Source organism: Charadrius vociferus, unplaced genomic scaffold (assembly GCF_000708025.1).
Source record: "Charadrius vociferus isolate BGI_N301 unplaced genomic scaffold, ASM70802v2 scaffold1, whole genome shotgun sequence".
In the NCBI taxonomy this organism is placed as follows: domain Eukaryota; kingdom Metazoa; phylum Chordata; class Aves; order Charadriiformes; family Charadriidae; genus Charadrius; species Charadrius vociferus.
Window position 1 is genome coordinate 10,607,444 of NW_009647680.1, and position 16,304 is coordinate 10,623,747.

Sequence of the window (16,304 nt, forward strand, 5' to 3'; positions counted from 1 at the left end):
CTTATGAAAACATGTAAACATACCAATAAGAAAATCGGATGCAGTGTACAGAAGAATGCTTGAGAGAGCCTGGAGGTGAATAGGCAGGCACTTATTTTTAAGCTACATTTTTAAAGCATTTCTCAAATCTCTTTACAAAAAAAAAATGCCTCCTGGATAATTAAAGACACTTGATCCGAGACAGCATTTTCCTACCTCTGTGCTAGTTATTCCAACGTCTTTCAGTCTGAAGATCACTCAAATTTCCCAACACAGATGCTGACCTTGTCTACGGAACTGGAGCCTACTGACAACAAATCGGTTTTAAAATTCTCATTCAAGAATCTTTACAGCGTTTTGCTGATTACAGGCTGAAATGTGCTGCTATCAGCACGTGCTTAAACCTCACTGACGTCACTCAAGGTTGAGTATCTTTTTCTAGCCCTGAGCTTGGGTCTATGTGATCCCAAGAGGCCAGGGTCAGTCACAGAACCGAAGCCACGATTTTATTTGGAGATTCACATCAGTAGGAGTGCTACTGATGGATACAAAGGATGCAGCTAAGCTGCAAACAGGAAAAAAGAAAAAAGATATTAAAGGCAGATGACAATTTTTGCCAGCGTTGATTGTACAATACACATTTCAGTCTGACTTTTTCAGCAGTCGGAACGAGGAAGCTTACACTAGCCAGGACCTTGTGATCTGGGAGACAGCTTTATAGCTACACTACTGTGCCTTGCTGCTGTGGGCACGTTTTATATGAATAGAGAACAGGATTTCCAATCAGTTTGAGCATATCCCTTTCTTCCTTCATGGCAAGAAGGATAAAACCCTCAGAGCAGCCAAAGCAGAAAAAAATTGCATAGTATGGCAGCTAGGAGGGCCAGAGACTGACTCTGTTAGTTGCCCCGAGATCTGAAGAGTCAAAACCACAGCCTCCAATATGAGGTATGTTTTGAAAAACTGTGTTCGTTCAATGTTTTCTTTATGCTTACGTATTAACTTTCATCAGCTGGGTAGATAAAAATTGCAGAAACCAGAGGGTTTGTCCCCCCCCATCCATCCCCTAAGTTTGGTTTTAAAAAGGTGGTCAAATTTCCACAGAGGAACCACGTGATGGACAAATTAAGAGCAAACAATCAAAGTGCTGCCAATTACATTTTGGGGTATCCTCAACATCAATCTTGTTCTTTACTCTTTCTTCAATATTTCTGAATAAGATGATGCTTCTGAAACTCAGACCAATATTTAAGACTTATGAAATAAGGCAAAGAGATGAATTCAAAGCTGAACTAGCACACATCTAAGGTGTTTGTCTATCTGTAGTCTGAGTGGGACATGGGGAGCAAAAAGTAGGGATAGATACAAAGGAGGCATGTAATTAATAATTATAAAAAAATAAAAAAAATGTTTCTTGTGTTTACACAGTCACCTTGCAGTCTCCTGATGGATCACTGCTCAAACAAATTAGGAATTCAGTTTCCAGACACAAACAAGAACCCCTATAATGCTTCACCATCTTAAGTGTCTTCTGCTGGTGACACCCTGGAACATCCTCCACGATGTACCTCAGTTGGACTAAAGAGAAAATGGAAGCTTGGTACAAAATGAACTAAACGGCACAGGCTTCCCAACCGTTTCACTTCAAATATAAATTGCAAAGGAGGCTGTGGAAAAGCAAGATAGAATAAAGCCCTAAATCAACCATTACATACTTCATTAATTGTATAAAAGTGCAAGATTAAAGTAGTTCAGGTTAAGCATTCAGTTCACTATAGGCCACACAAATGCTTAGCTTGGCCATCAACGGCCTGGTTTTGTCATTCAGTTACTAATATTAGTTTAAACCACAGAAAGAACAACAACTGAATGAAAAAACGTATGCAATCCACTTCAAAAATGGTTAGTTTTCTGTGACCAGCACGAAATATTAGCTCAGTATCATCAGCTATACAATATATACATAAAAATATTTTGTCTTACTCTTTGTTTTTAACAACTTAGAATAAAGTTGTACTAAACATTATTTCCCTTGTGTGCCAACTCTTTGCTCTGGTCCGGCCGGCTGGCCTAATAACACAGAGAAGTCCTTTTATAGCAGTGGTACTTGAACTGATCCATAATTTTGACACTTCAGCCATAGGAACCGTTGAATCGCTTTATTCAGCCAGGCTAGGTGATCGCATGTGACTGCCTAGGTCTCAGTCAAAGCTTCTTGGGCGGCTCCACAAGAAGAACAGGCCATATTCCAAAAACAAACTGTTAAAAAGAAAAACAGGAAGAAGGGAAAGTTTTCCTGGAATATTATGTCTCTTGGAACAGAAACCAAACACTCTTAACCATCATTTCAACCGCATTTCTTGGGATACAAGGAGAAATCAAAGACAGTACCCTAACAGGCATGATCAGTGAGCCCCAATGCAAGTTTAAAGCACAAGACACCCGAATGCTACAGCACGTTAACAGACACAAAATATTGCTTGCCTACCTTCACCTTCGGCCTGTGTTTCAGGAAAAGTGTCCTTGTGTATAAACTGAGGAAAAGGAGAAAAGTGTGCTTAAAATGTCACGTATAAGGCAGCATATAAAATAATAATGATGTACTAATCCCGGTTTTATTTTCCAACTAGAAAAAAATTGCTTCTGTGGTTGCAGAGCTACCCGTTCTGCCTAGATTTATGCAAAGTAGGAGACATTAGCCTACAGTAAATCCCTCTGTCCCAGACCATGATTAGTCTGCTAATCTACCCTATCACCTATGTGGGGAGAAAGAGAGAAACCCGGAGAAAGAAAGTCTCTCTCCACTACGGAAAAGACTAAACAGGGACTAGAGCCTGTCATTTTGGAAGGATGAAATTAAATCAGTGTACCACAAAATACAGCAGACATTAAGGAAGGGGGTGAAGAATGGGGAAGCAGCATAAGTTGATTCTGTATCTCATTTTTGTTCTTCTAGACCCTCTCCCCTCAGTAGATGTCTTCCTGTGTATGACCTCCTCACTTTTTTAAGCAGACATAGGTGATGCCGCTGTGTGGCTGAGAAAATACTAGGGAAACTCCTGCAGGGAAAGCATGCAGTTCATTGAGGTAGGACAGACAAATTGGGCATCTGCACGTTCCCCAAGGGCTAGAGGATGCAAACCCAAATTATTTTCTCTGTGCAGCATGCTGGAAAAACCTCCCCTATGCTATCCAAACTGTCTGCATCAGCTTGCTTTCTGGAAGGAATTTTCTTCAGATGATTATCTCAAGCTGTTTAGGGCAGCAGACAACCTGTCAGCAAAAATGGAGCAGCTGTTTTCCACATACGATTACATATTTTATATATACACATATATTTACATGTACATATAGATACACATCCGCATATACATGTATATATACACATATATGTATATATAAAAAAGCTATCAGAATAGCAACTGGAAATGGACTTGTTTTCCTTGCATTTTCTTTTCACTAGCTATTTTAACTTCTGTCAAAAAAGGAGAATACGATGTTAGATGTACAAAAACCGGCATGTAATCAGGTTTTCTCAACTACATCGATACATAGAATGTTATCTGTTAAACAAACATTCTCTTATGGTTAAGTGGTAAAACATTTCATTACATAATGAACAAACTACAGGAATTCTTCAGATTCCAGCTGAAATTCTATTTTTGTTCCTGGTTCCACTAGATGGTGGTATAGAGCAGAACCAGAGATAAATACTACTGGCTTCAGACTTGCAAACTTAGGCTCTCATTTAAGTCTCCTTTTAAAACTGCACTTCTGGGAACAAGCTCTGCTCCAACCACTTCAGCCATCCCCCTCCTGCTCTATAGCTTTATGCCTCCTAGTTTTCAGAAGCAACAGTGCCCACCAAAAAGATTAGTTATGCTTCTAAAATTAAACATGTTTAAGTACTTCAGGATTGCTGCTCAAGAACAGAAAGATATTCATAGATTATATTTTGAAACTAATATACTGTCAAATAGTTTTGCAGTTTAATTGCTACAGGGTTCCCATTTCTGAATTGCATTGTTCTAAAGAACCATAACTATTTAAAGATTAATGATTACATTTTGAAGAATAAACTTTTACGGAGTTTGTAGATCAGTTGCAAAGAGGAAAGAAAAACTCTCACCAGTTTAGTAAGAAGTCCTTTTCCTGCTCTTCTGGCCAATAGAACATTTTGAAGTAAATCTAAACCTGGGAAAACTCCTAAGACTTTACGCGCATCCAGTTTAGAAAACATTTCCTACCTCAGCAAGATATGAAGGTAAGAGCCCAGGCCTGTGAGAATATGCCACCATGCATGAAACTGTGTCACAGCTCCCACAACGGGAGGCATCTTCTCTCGTAGTGCTCTGTAAGAAAGAAACACCATGCAAGGGGGTTTTATTTTTCAAGCTAAGCAATCTCAAATCGCGGTGCTTGCCCGTCAGATCACACGTTACTATTTCCGTATCTCAGGCACGTGCTTCACGAGCGAGCGAGGCTTCACGCAGTCAGGCTTTCAGCCAGTGAGGAACGGCAGTTACACCTTATACTGCCAGTACAGAAAGACAGTAGCAAACTGGCTTTCTTACACAGTTAAAGAAAGCACGCACTTCTTCATACAACTGGTGATCAGTTACTTCTGGCCTCAATTTTCAAGTAACGTATTTATGCCATCCCACAATCCCAAATGAGTTCTACCATTCTCCTCCCCGAAACCGGCTGAACCACTGTCCGTAGGATGAAATGCTGAGTTTAAGGTTTGAGAGAGGAAATGTGATCTATCTGACATTACCGCTTTACATTTGGCAATCACACCACCTATTCTCCAGCTCCGTGGAAGCTTATCTTGCCTTTTTTCTGTTGTACTCCAAAACAAGGACAAAATAGGTGTTTTGCACAGTTACGGTGTGTGAGCTACTTGGGAAGAGGCTAAGGGATGCACATAGAGAAAGAAAGGGGAGGAAGTACATTGCCCTGATTTCTCCTGCTCACCAGGCTTCTCCAGATAACACCTAGTTTGGCTGATGGTGGAGCAGAGGTTTGCATCTGCCTGTCTTCTTTTTTGACTTTCACATTCAGTCAAAACAAAAAAAGGGAAAACAACGATCTCAGGTGTTAAGGAAGAAAAATCTGAAGCTTCTGTAATACTTATTTACTGCTTGATGTTATAGCATTCAGTCCCCCTGACTAAACGCTAATCCTGGAACTACTGTTTAGTTTCCAGAGCTGCTCAGTCACAAATATGAACACAGAGCTGTGATTCAGTCAGCCCGGGAATGGCATACTGGAACGTACCGACTGTCACCCCAGCGCAGCCTCTGAGCCTGTGCATGGCAGGAAATCTCAAAGCTCAAATTCAAAAGTGCCTTGGAACCAGGGAAGCTGCGTGCTATAGATTTATTATTATTTTCTTTTAAATAAGCTTGAAATTCAGTGAAATACGGAGAAACAAACACTGAAACAAAACACAATTTTGAACATTAAAACTAAAAAGAGCAGGTAGGTGGATGAGTCACAAGTTAGATCTTTAGAGAACAAAAAATTGCAAGGAACTGGAACATATTTTCTCTCTAAAGGTTCGAGATATAATGCCACCTGGAGAAATTCAAGACTCTGCAGACATTGGATTAAAGCTGGTAAACCAGCGTATTTGGGTTTTTTTTTCCAGCACCATAAACAAACAAGTATTACAGGAAATATGCTAACTTCTCTTTTCCCTTTGCAAAATGAGGATGGAAAAAAGTGCTTCAGCAGCTGGTGTAATCTTTGAGGCTAGGAACAAGTTCAGAAGCCCCACAGACCTGCAGCAGCTCAGCAGGCTTAGTGAACTGGGGGTTATAATCTCACCAGTGACACGATGCAGCTGCAAAAATCAACCTCCATGCCAATATTTGCAAAGTCACTGTATACCCACCTGCTTGGGTTGGCAAATAGCTTTTCTATGCCACCTGTATCAACTGTTTCTAGGGATGAGGCACTGTGTATTATATTCAGTACAGCTATATTTTAAAAAAAAAAGTTTCAAGGAAACTCTGTTGGAGCTAACTCTGAATTGGCGTAACCTAGTGCAAGGACGACAGAGCCAAAAGGGACAGGTGGAAAACACTCGCCTTCTTTACAGCACACTATGACCTGACCCTGACAAAGCAACCTACTAGGACAATTCTGTACACCACAGATTCAGCAGCATAACAGTATATCAGAGTGCCAAGAAGGGATTTTTGGGATGCTGGCATCAATCTGTCCATCTCCTCCAGCTTGGGGCAGAACACAAGTGTCGCAATGAAGGCAAAGAAAGGTGCAGTTCCAGAGGAGCACCCAATTAATAGAACAACCTGTTGGACTGGTGTTCTTTCTTGCACGGACAGAGTATCTAGCCATAGGATGAGATGGGGGGTTCCTACAAGCTTTGTCTGGAAGCCTTTTTTACCCCATTTGGCAATACACTAAACAGAGAGGATGTCTTTCCTGGCCTCCTCTACAAGCACTAAGCCAGAAGACTTCAGGCTAAAAATGACAGCCGAGCACTGTGTGTTGGCTCACAGAGTTACTGTTCTTTCTGAGATGCCCAAACAGCTGTTGTTTATTGGTGACAGATATATTGCAGTAGATATTTCTTTAACCTGCAGAACTACTGCTTCTGATACTTTCCTGGGAAATGGCAAGAGCAGAAACCAAAAAAAACAGTATAAGAAACTCATTCAGATGAAATCAAGCGTGAAGAGCAAGCTTTAGCAAGCCACAGATCCTCAAAATTACTCCAGTGACATTACTTTCTCTCAACTTAAATTAATGATAAAGAGAAATATCACTTATTTAAAAAAATAAATCTATTCATGGATAAAAATAAAAAGTTAAAAAACTGTTGAGTGCTGAGTCTAGTCATGAGCAAACTGGGTTAAACCCTTGTGAATGTTTTGCAGGCAGTGTACCATACGTACCATGAGATAGACTTGAAGATACACCACAAGAAAAAAAAAAGCTTTATGATGTAAGACTATTAAGAGCTATCTGAACAAAGTGAAAGAACTCACCTCAATTTATCACAGAAAATGTTGTCCACATTCCAAAGAAAAAATCCCATTAAAAATACAGTTAAAGATGTATAGCCTAGACCTCTAAGCCATGGGTATACCCTAGAGAGACAGAGAGAGAGAAATAATGCAAAGTTTAGTTCTTGATTCTTTAAAGGCAGCTTTTATGTAACATATATAAATACTATTACATACAAATAAACTGCTTTATTAATTTTATTTTTTTTTCCAAAAGGAAAAACATTGACTTCCAATCTGATCTATTTAAGTATCATATTTTACCTCCTCCCTTCTCTCCTGAATTCACATTCTCCAAGACTGGTCTTTTAAACATTTTACTTCTATATTTTTAATTGTTCCCCTAAATACTGCTCTCTCCTAATGCAACAAGTAAGTGGGAAAACTGAAGTTGGCTACAAGGTACTATTTCTTCTGTCCTATGTATAACCTTTCAGTTAAAAAATAGTCATGTTACAAATTAAGACTCTCCCAAAAGAAGATGCACTTTTCCAACATATGATATCCCTATACTAGGGGACGTGTTTAAATAAGGTCTTTCAAAATGACTGTAGTTTTTTGTGAATGAAGATCACCAGGACCAACAACTAACCAAATGAATGATTTTAGAAAACAGTAATTTCATGTTGTACTTTATCACTAAGTTCTATCTATTCGGGATGGAAAAATGTCGTAGAATCAAAGAATGGTTGGGGTTGAAAGGGACCTCTAGAGGTCATCTAGTCCAACCCTCGTGCCAAAGCAGGGTCACCTACAGCAGTTTGCATAGGAATGCATCCGGGTGGGTTTGGAATGGCTCCAGAGTGGGAGACTCCCCCACCTCTCTGGGCACCCTGCGCCAGCGCTCTGACAACCTCACAGTAAAGAAGTTCCTCCTCACATTGAGATGGAATTTCCCATGTTGCAGTTTGTGCCTGTTACCTCTTGTCCTGTCGTTGAGCACCACTGAAAAGAGTCTGGCCCCATCCTCTTGCCACCCGCCCTTTAGATATTGATCAGCATTGATGAGATCCCCTCTCAGTCTTCTTCAGGCTAAACAGCCACAGGGCTCTCAGCTTTTCCTCATCAGAGAGATGCTCCAGACCCCTAATCATCTTCATAGCCCTCTGCTGGACTCTCTCCAGTAGTTCCTTGTCTGTCTTGAACTGGGAAGCCCAGAACTGGGCACAGTACTCCAGATGTGGCCTCACCAGGGCAGAGTAGAGGGGCAGGATGACCTGCTTGCCACACTCTTTTTAATGCACCCCAGGAGACTATCTGCCTTCTTGGCCACAAGGACACATTGCTGGCTCATGGTCAACTTGTCCACCAGGACTCCCAGGTCCCTTTCTGCAGAGCTGCTTTCCAGCAGGTCAGCCCCCAACCTGTACTGGTGCACGGGGTTATTCCTCCCCAGGTGCAGGACCCTACACTTGCCCTTCTTGAGCTTCATTAGGTTCCTCTCCGCTCAACTCTCCAGCCTGTCCAGGTCTCGCTGTATGGTGGCACAGCCTTCTGGTGTGTCAGCCACCCCTCACAGTTTTTGTGTCATCAGCAAACTTGCTGAGGGTACACTCTGTCCCTCATCCAAGTCACTGATGAGTATGTTGAACAAGACTGGACCCAGTCTTGCCAATTTAATTTTGGGAGAAAACAATACACCCTTTAGGATATGGGAAACACACTGAAGAATCAGTTGCGATAAAGTGCACCATTAATAAATTTACCCTCACTATCTGCATCCAGGTTGGGCTATGGAATTGTAAACTTCCTACATGGAAGTTGGTAGCATGTGCTCCTTTCCCACTAAGTTGTCCAAAAGCAAACCCAGTTCCAACCCTAAAAGGCTGCCATGAAACACTGGTCAAGTTATTTTTAAGCACTGTGAATACAGTTTAGATTCTGGGTTAAAACACATTCCTGAGCTGCTCTTTCTCCACTGTGTTATACGCAGTGCATGTTTCAGAGCTGTCAGCACCGGCAACCAAAATGGGCAAAACGTGACAGGTAGAGCTTCTTCCACAGGGCAAACTAACCAGATACACATTTTACATGTTCACAACAAGCGTACTGCCAATATAAACTAGCAAAATTATTATTTGTTTAGTCTAATAAATGCATGGAGCACCATGAGGTACATGGCAGAGACTACACTGTAATATTCCCGACTCAGTGCTCTAGAGACATAAGCAAGCCCAGGAAATGAAAGAGCACTAAATGGTATATTATACATGCTGGTAATTAGGCAATTATAGCTAGAATTGTTCAGGGAATAAATGGTGTTGTTTTGCGAAGGAATGGGAGAGAGGCTGGCATCACTTATTAATGGAGAACATGCTTTGTGAGCAGAGAACAACATTTGCCAAGTTGTAATCTTGGGAAGGAAGCAGACCCAAGAAAGAGATGAAAAGTGTGGGGGAAACAGGCGGGAACAGCAACAAACGATGAAGATACGAAGAGGCAGCAGCCTGGAAGGAATAACGTGCTGCTCTGAGATTTATACTCTAAGCTCAGAGCAACTTCAAGCCCCGCACTAAGAAATACGAGTGACAGAAAGCTAATGCATTTTAAGGAAGTAAGAAGCAAAATAAGCAGAAATTGGGGTCGATGCGTAAGTTGAAACAGGTTTGGACAAACTCTAGCATTATCAATGGAAAGACAGGAATATGTTATAGCAATGCAGAGGAAGTAAATCCAAAAGCGTTACTTGGGGATGACTTTTAGAGAAAAGACAGGGTACCTTCAAGTTGGCACAGCTTCTCTAGTAGAACTAATTTAAAATTAGCAGTAGTTTAGTTAAAGTCTAAAAGTAGTACTTCTCTCCCCATCCCAGCTTTCTAACCAGTTTGCATAATACAACCAAAGGGGGAAGCAAGTCTTTGTGGGGCCATGTTGCAACGAAGTGATCTAGCTAATTAAGAAAATACACTCCAACCCTCTAAAACTGAAGCGAAAAAATAGGTGGAACTTCAGAGACAGACTTTGCTGGAGGAAAACAATGAATGATACCCTGGGAGGGAGGACGGGGGTGTTATAGATAGTGACAGAGGACTATGAAATGCTTCAGAAATAGTAAGAATGCACAAGCGTGGGAAATTTGCAGAACTGGAAAGATAGCAGGCTCAAGGGTTCGTCTACACAGACGGAAAGAAATTTAATCTGACTAGCACTGTGCTAAATCCTTGTATAAGAACAAAATTAAAATGACCTGAACTTGATTCAACTTAGTTCCCCATGGAAGCGAATTAAGGTAATATCACTTAAGATCTCCAGGTTTGGATTAAAATTTCCATGTTAATGGGTTTGAAAAATGCCTTTAAACTGATGATTGTTTCTAAAGCTGCAAGCAACATGCTACTAGTTTTAAGTTCTCGCTTAATAAAAATCTGTGAAGATTTACACTTGGTCTGTGGGGATTTCTTGGGGAAAGTCAAACCAAATTAACTGAAATTGCTATTGGAAGGTGATTCAATGAACGTACTTTAAATTCACACCTTTTGTTAAATTCTTCCTTGTGTTCCTGAACAGATTTGGGTGTAACTCGAAACAAAATTTAACAAAAAGCACATTTAGAATTAAGATAGTAGAGAGAAATCAGTAATTTTCAGGTTCAATCCCCAAATACGCGAGAACACCAACTATTCCCAGGGGAGAGACAGGACGGGGCAACCAACTGAGCCTCTGAGAGCTAACGGTATGTGTTTACTCCAATACTGATTCAATTCCTTTTTCTTCTCTTGTACCCACCCAGTCTGATGCTCTGATGATTCTAATGCTTCTCAATGTCTCCTAACATTTCTAATACCCTTTTGTTTGTTACAAATAGTTTTTATTTCAGTTCCCACAACGTATACCTAACTGGACCTAGTCAAAACTGTAAGGAAAACTATCATTTAACCTTCTCTGTTATTATCTTTTACATTTGAATTTTAGATACTTGAGTAGGGGAGAGGAAAGGAAAATATTAACCAACGGTTCAGCTCTGCACTCTTAGTCTCACCTCTCTCCAAGTATCACTGTTAAGAGTTTGGACACCGGTAATAGATTTCACACATTACCCAGCAATACAAAGAGAGAAACTCCATTCCCCTTGAAGTCCCAGGCTAACAGCGGAAGCCAGTGGCGGAACACCTGGCAGTGAACACTGATCATAAGTGTAGAGATTTCCGTTTTGTTTAATGTTATCCCAGTGGCTTCAAAAAAATGCAAGGAGATGAGCCACTCCCTTTCAACCAAGCAGTGCACATGAACTACCATTATGTACCTAGTTAAAGAAATTTTGCCATTGCCAATTTCTCATGTTAAGCCCACGAAAAAAACAAAAGATGCAAATGCTAAGTTATATCTTAAAATGCTGAACTAAATGGTTACTTACCATAATACTATATACACAGATCGTAGAACTATAATAGAAACTAGTGTTCCATACATGATCTGGAAATAAAAAAATAAAAAAAAAAAAAAAAAAGAGATAAAATTCAGCAGTTGGATTCAAGAGACTTTATAAAACACTACAGGAGTAAAAATATTTTGGAAGCCTCTGTTGATTTTTATTTCTTAGTCTCAGGAAAATAGTATCCCCTCTAACTTCCTCTCCAGAAAGTCTTCCATAAAAGTTTCAAATAAAAGTATGACTATAAACCATGCCCTTTATGCAATTACAGAGAAAGTCAGTGGTGTAGAACTGGTTTGACTTTTTTGAATTAGAAAGTAAACACTAGATGGCACTCAATAAACATCCTGAAACCCAAACGGTAACTTAACTCCTATCATCTCTCCGGCATCTGTGCTGTTTAGTTCAGGATTGCATAAGAATCAGCTAAAACCATTCTTGAACGCTATGCTTCCTTCACTGATTAATATTTTCTCCTGAAAACAAACACCTGAATAGACTATGCACTATGCCCACACCGAACACCAGTATAGAAGAAACTTTCCAGGCAGCACTTAAAACCAACTATTACAGATTGTTGGGATTCAATGTAATTATACATTGGGAAGGCTGCATGCTCCAAAAAGATCCACGAGCAAATCTGGCTGACTGTAGACTTGGTGAATTTGAATGTAATTCCCTGACATATAAAAAGTCGAAGTAATCACTTATTTTCTGCCTCGTGATCTTTAAATCACTCTCCTTTTTTTATTCACAAGCTTGGGATCCACAGAACACCATCTCCAAGACATACACATTGAAGAAGAGAAGAAATGCGGTCACTCATGCCTGAAAAGCGGTGCAGAAGTCACTGCAGTAGGGAGGATTTAGAATCATAGAATCATAGAATGGTTTAGGTTGGAAAGGACCTTGAAGATCATTGAGTTCCACCCCCCCTGCCATGGGCAGGGACACCTCCTACCAGACCAGGTTGCCCAAGGCCATGTCCAGCCTGGCCTTCAACACCTCCAGGGATGGGGCCTCAACACCCTCTCTGGGCAACCTGTTCCAGTGCCTCAGCACCCTCAAAGTGAAAAACTTCTTCCTAATCTTTAATCTAAACCTGCCCTCTTCCAGTTTATAGCCATTCCCCCTCGTCCTGTCACTACATGCCCCAGTAAAAAGTCCTTCCCCAGCTCTCCTGGAGCCCCTTTAGGGACTGGAAGGCCACAATAAGATCTCCCCGGAGCCTTCTCTTCTCCAGGCTGAACAGCCCCAACTCTCTCAGCCTCTCAAATTTCCAGACACTGGTGACATTAAGTTACTCTCCATGCTTTTTATTCCGAACACTGTTTTCCTCCTGCCAAAAGGCAGTTTGTTCCAAGCAGTCATGCCCCTCTCTTTGCCTCTCTCCACTGGCTCACAAGCCCCTTGCTCTTTTTTGCTTCTGTGGTCACTGCCTTTCCTTTCTCAGTTTTAGTTAACTCCTATCTATCACTGCCTTGTTTTACCCGAACAAATGATAAACCTTTGCTGCCTATTTTTAAAAGCCACTAAACCTCACAGAGGTGTGTTTACAGACCTGTGTCCTTACCACGTTCTACTGACCTCCTCGTACCTTTCCTTCTTTTAGACTACGCTGTTTTCAGGGCAAGGACTACCTCTTACTCTGCTGGAACCGGGGCGTTCAGCTACTACTATCCTGCAAGCACACACACGGGTCTAGTTACCGACATAAAATAGATGGCTGTAACAACGCAAAGTGAAACCTGCCTTTCAAAAGCCCATAAAGGCAAATTTCCCAACTCCTTTTAGCGTTAAGGATGAGGTTAGTAGCACACGCCATATTATCAGTGCATATATACAGAACAAGACATGCAACAGAGCCCTTATGTTTGACAACGGGTAAAAAGTAAGCTCCAATATTGACTATGCAAAGTCATTCAGCACAGCAGCTCTTTATTTGCATTCAGAGTCAGATCAAATAACTTCAGTAACTAAACTGCTACTACTGTGTGTTCTGCTCCGTAGAGCTAAACAAAGCGAAACTACTTAAAAGGCTTATTGGTTCTGGCTTGTACTTTATAAAAAACTGTTAGCTAATTCCAGTTCCCTTGCTGTGGTACAGCACGTAAATTGGAAAAAACCCCAAAACCAACAAAACCCGCTCAACACAGGCTGAGTACTGAGAACTTATCAGTCCCAAGCTCAAAGTAGAAAGGGGCTGCTCAGGTGCTGCGTGCTGGTACAATTCTTCATCACTGACATTTTCACAGAATCACAGAGTGGTCAGGGTTGGAAGGGACCTCTGGAGATCATCCAGTCCAACCCCCCCACCAGAGCAGGGTCACCTACAGCACGTGGCACAGGACAGCGTCCAGGCGGGTTTTGAATGTCTCCAGAGTGGGAGACTCCACCCCCTCTCTGGGCAGCCTGTGCCAGTGCTCCACTACCCTCAAAGTAAAGAAGTTCCTTCTCATGTTAAGATGGAACTTCCTATGTTCAAGTTTATGCCCGTTACCCCTCGTCCTATCACTGGGCGCCACTGAAAAAAGACTGCTCCCATCCCCCTGGCACCCTCCCTTTAAGTATTTATAAGTATTAATAAGATCCCCCCTCAATCTTCTTTTCTCTAGACTAAAGAGACCCAAGTCCCTAAGCCTTTCTCCATATTTTGCCTAAAAAGACCCCACAAATGCAGACTTAAATTTGAAAGTTAAATGCCATTTTACTTCATCAGCCTCATTTAAAACAGCCTGTTTCGTTTTCCAAATCAAATCCAGTAATTTATTCTGAGAGAGGGATGGCACAGAGGAATCCATGGAAAGGCTCCTCTGGAACCCAAATCACAGTTTGATGCCCTTTCCTTGCCCATCTCCTCCTTCCTACAACTTCCATTGCTAAAATGCTCTTCTGCAGCAGAGACACAGCAAAAACTTAACTGTGAAGAGAAATTTCTATTGTAGTTGTTAGGGGTGTGCCCACTTTCATGGTTTTATCCGATTTGCTCTTGGGTTCTTTGTACAAGGACTCAAATAGCGTCAGACTATGCCTAGAGAAACATGGCCTCTAGGCAGCCCAAAGCCCAGGTAAAAAACAGACTAAAAATGCTAAATTTTTTTCAGCAGCTACTAAAAGCAGGAAAGAGCAAAAGCTAAGAAAAGCTTTCTTTGTAGAGCCTCGAAAAGCTTTCTTTTTAGTCAGTCACCTAATGGCTTGCAGGAGAGGCCAGTCCTAACGGAGGGAGGAAGGAAAAAAATACAAAGAACCTTGGAACGACTGAAAAAAAATATATGCCCACAGCTGACACTTCAATTTCTTGCCATTTCCGCTCCCCCACACAAACGGGTTGTTAGCAGTAAAACACACTCGTGTTTAAAAGCCTGTGAAAGACTGGAACAACAAAGTGTTCTGCTCGGCGTGCTCCAATCCTCCTCTTCGCACTGAAGGCAAGCACGGAGGTGTCGCCGTGAGCTGCAGAGACCGGAGCTGCACGTCTCGCTACAGCTGTTTCTTACTAGAGACCTATAATCCGCGCCACACAACTTAGTTTATACTTCAGGGAGCAGTGCTTACTTTTACTGCTTTACCACCCATGGATTTACAACGTTCATCATGCCAAAAATTTGTTAGGTATTATCCGTCTACCCAAAGAAGGATAAAGTATAAAATAATAATAAAAAAAGTCCACCTTATTAAAGTTGACTCAAATTTTTCAATTCCTTTAGCTCCCTTTGTTCTTCTTCTTTAACTAACACATCATTTAAGTGACAGGTGAAAACGCAAACAGGTTTTGTGCTATTTTGTCTCACAGTGCTTTTAAATTGCATGCCAAAGAACACCCTTGCACTACAATTGAAACAAAAGGAAGCAGCAGAATCTCATCATCTTTTGTTATCACTAGACAGTTCGCTCCTTGCTGTTTAAGATGCAAATAAAGCTGCTTGTGTATCAGCTTTGAAGCTCGTACCTTTGCAATAGGGAAAACCCCAAAGTCTTATTAATAGACAGTGGATTACCTGATATGAAGGCCAAATATGAAGAACAGCATTTTAATTCACAAATGGGAAGTAAGAGTTTCAGGGCTCAGTGTTTGGCAGCATTTTTGATGTGGAGGCAGTTAAGCAAATTATATAGATTCACTTCTCATGCCAGCCGGAGGCAATGTTGGTACTCCACACTGGGGGGAACATACAAAACTGGTTCTTCATCTGCCCTTCTAGTACAGAAAGCAGCAATAGCCTGTTACTTCCACTTCTGTTTCCTCTGCTCCTGGCCTTCTGCCCATCCTTGGTTAATAAAGTCAATTTATCAGCTTCAAATATTAAGTGTACACATTGGGAACCGCACTGAGAGATTTTGGGTTCTTGGCAACCACTGCTTATCTATTAACATACTATCCAGCTATCAAAAAATAGTTAGCATAAGTACTTGAAGCTGGAAATTGCATTTGCAATTTACAACAAAGAAAACAGACTTCTACATGTTCTTGGATTTCTGGAAAAGAAATCTGGGCAGAGAGAAAAGGGAAGGACAATCCCCACGATGACAGTGAAAGACCGAGTAACTCTGCACAGTTATGGCTGTTTAGCACTCCATGTTGCCCGACAGCTCCTGAACGAACTAATTCAGATTCACTTGGTTTGGTTCTGGTTAGATGCACGTACATGATGACAAAGCGACATACAAGTCACTGCTGCTGCATGGCACAGAGCTGCTCTCCAGAGCTTCTGGGACACCGTCCGCAGCAGTAAACTGAGCTTCTACAATGACATGTAGAGCTAATCCTTTGCAGAGTCTGAACATCCTTCCACATTCCCTAAGCTGTCGTGCAGGTAAAAGTATTAGTCAGAATGAAACCTGTACTGGCTTTCTGGAAGACATCCCCAAACAAGCTGTGGAACAGAGCGAAACGTCACTCAAATTAGTTTTATACT

The 16,304-nt window shown here is 41.3% G+C and overlaps 1 protein-coding gene across 1 annotated transcript in view; it reads right to left on the reverse strand.

The window, feature by feature from the left end:
- Positions 1-1,571: 1,571 nt before the first annotated feature.
- The window catches only part of ACER3 (alkaline ceramidase 3), a 79,659-nt gene continuing 64,926 nt past the window's right edge, over positions 1,572-16,304 (reverse strand). Inside the window, exons 8-12 of the mRNA XM_009881257.1 lie at positions 11,371-11,429; positions 6,999-7,100; positions 4,227-4,331; positions 2,468-2,513; positions 1,572-2,238 (exon numbers count right to left, since the gene is read on the reverse strand). Coding sequence (XP_009879559.1) covers positions 2,185-2,238; positions 2,468-2,513; positions 4,227-4,331; positions 6,999-7,100; positions 11,371-11,429 — 366 coding nt within the window. The 3' untranslated portion in view covers positions 1,572-2,184. The remainder of the gene's footprint in view (positions 2,239-2,467; positions 2,514-4,226; positions 4,332-6,998; positions 7,101-11,370; positions 11,430-16,304) is intronic.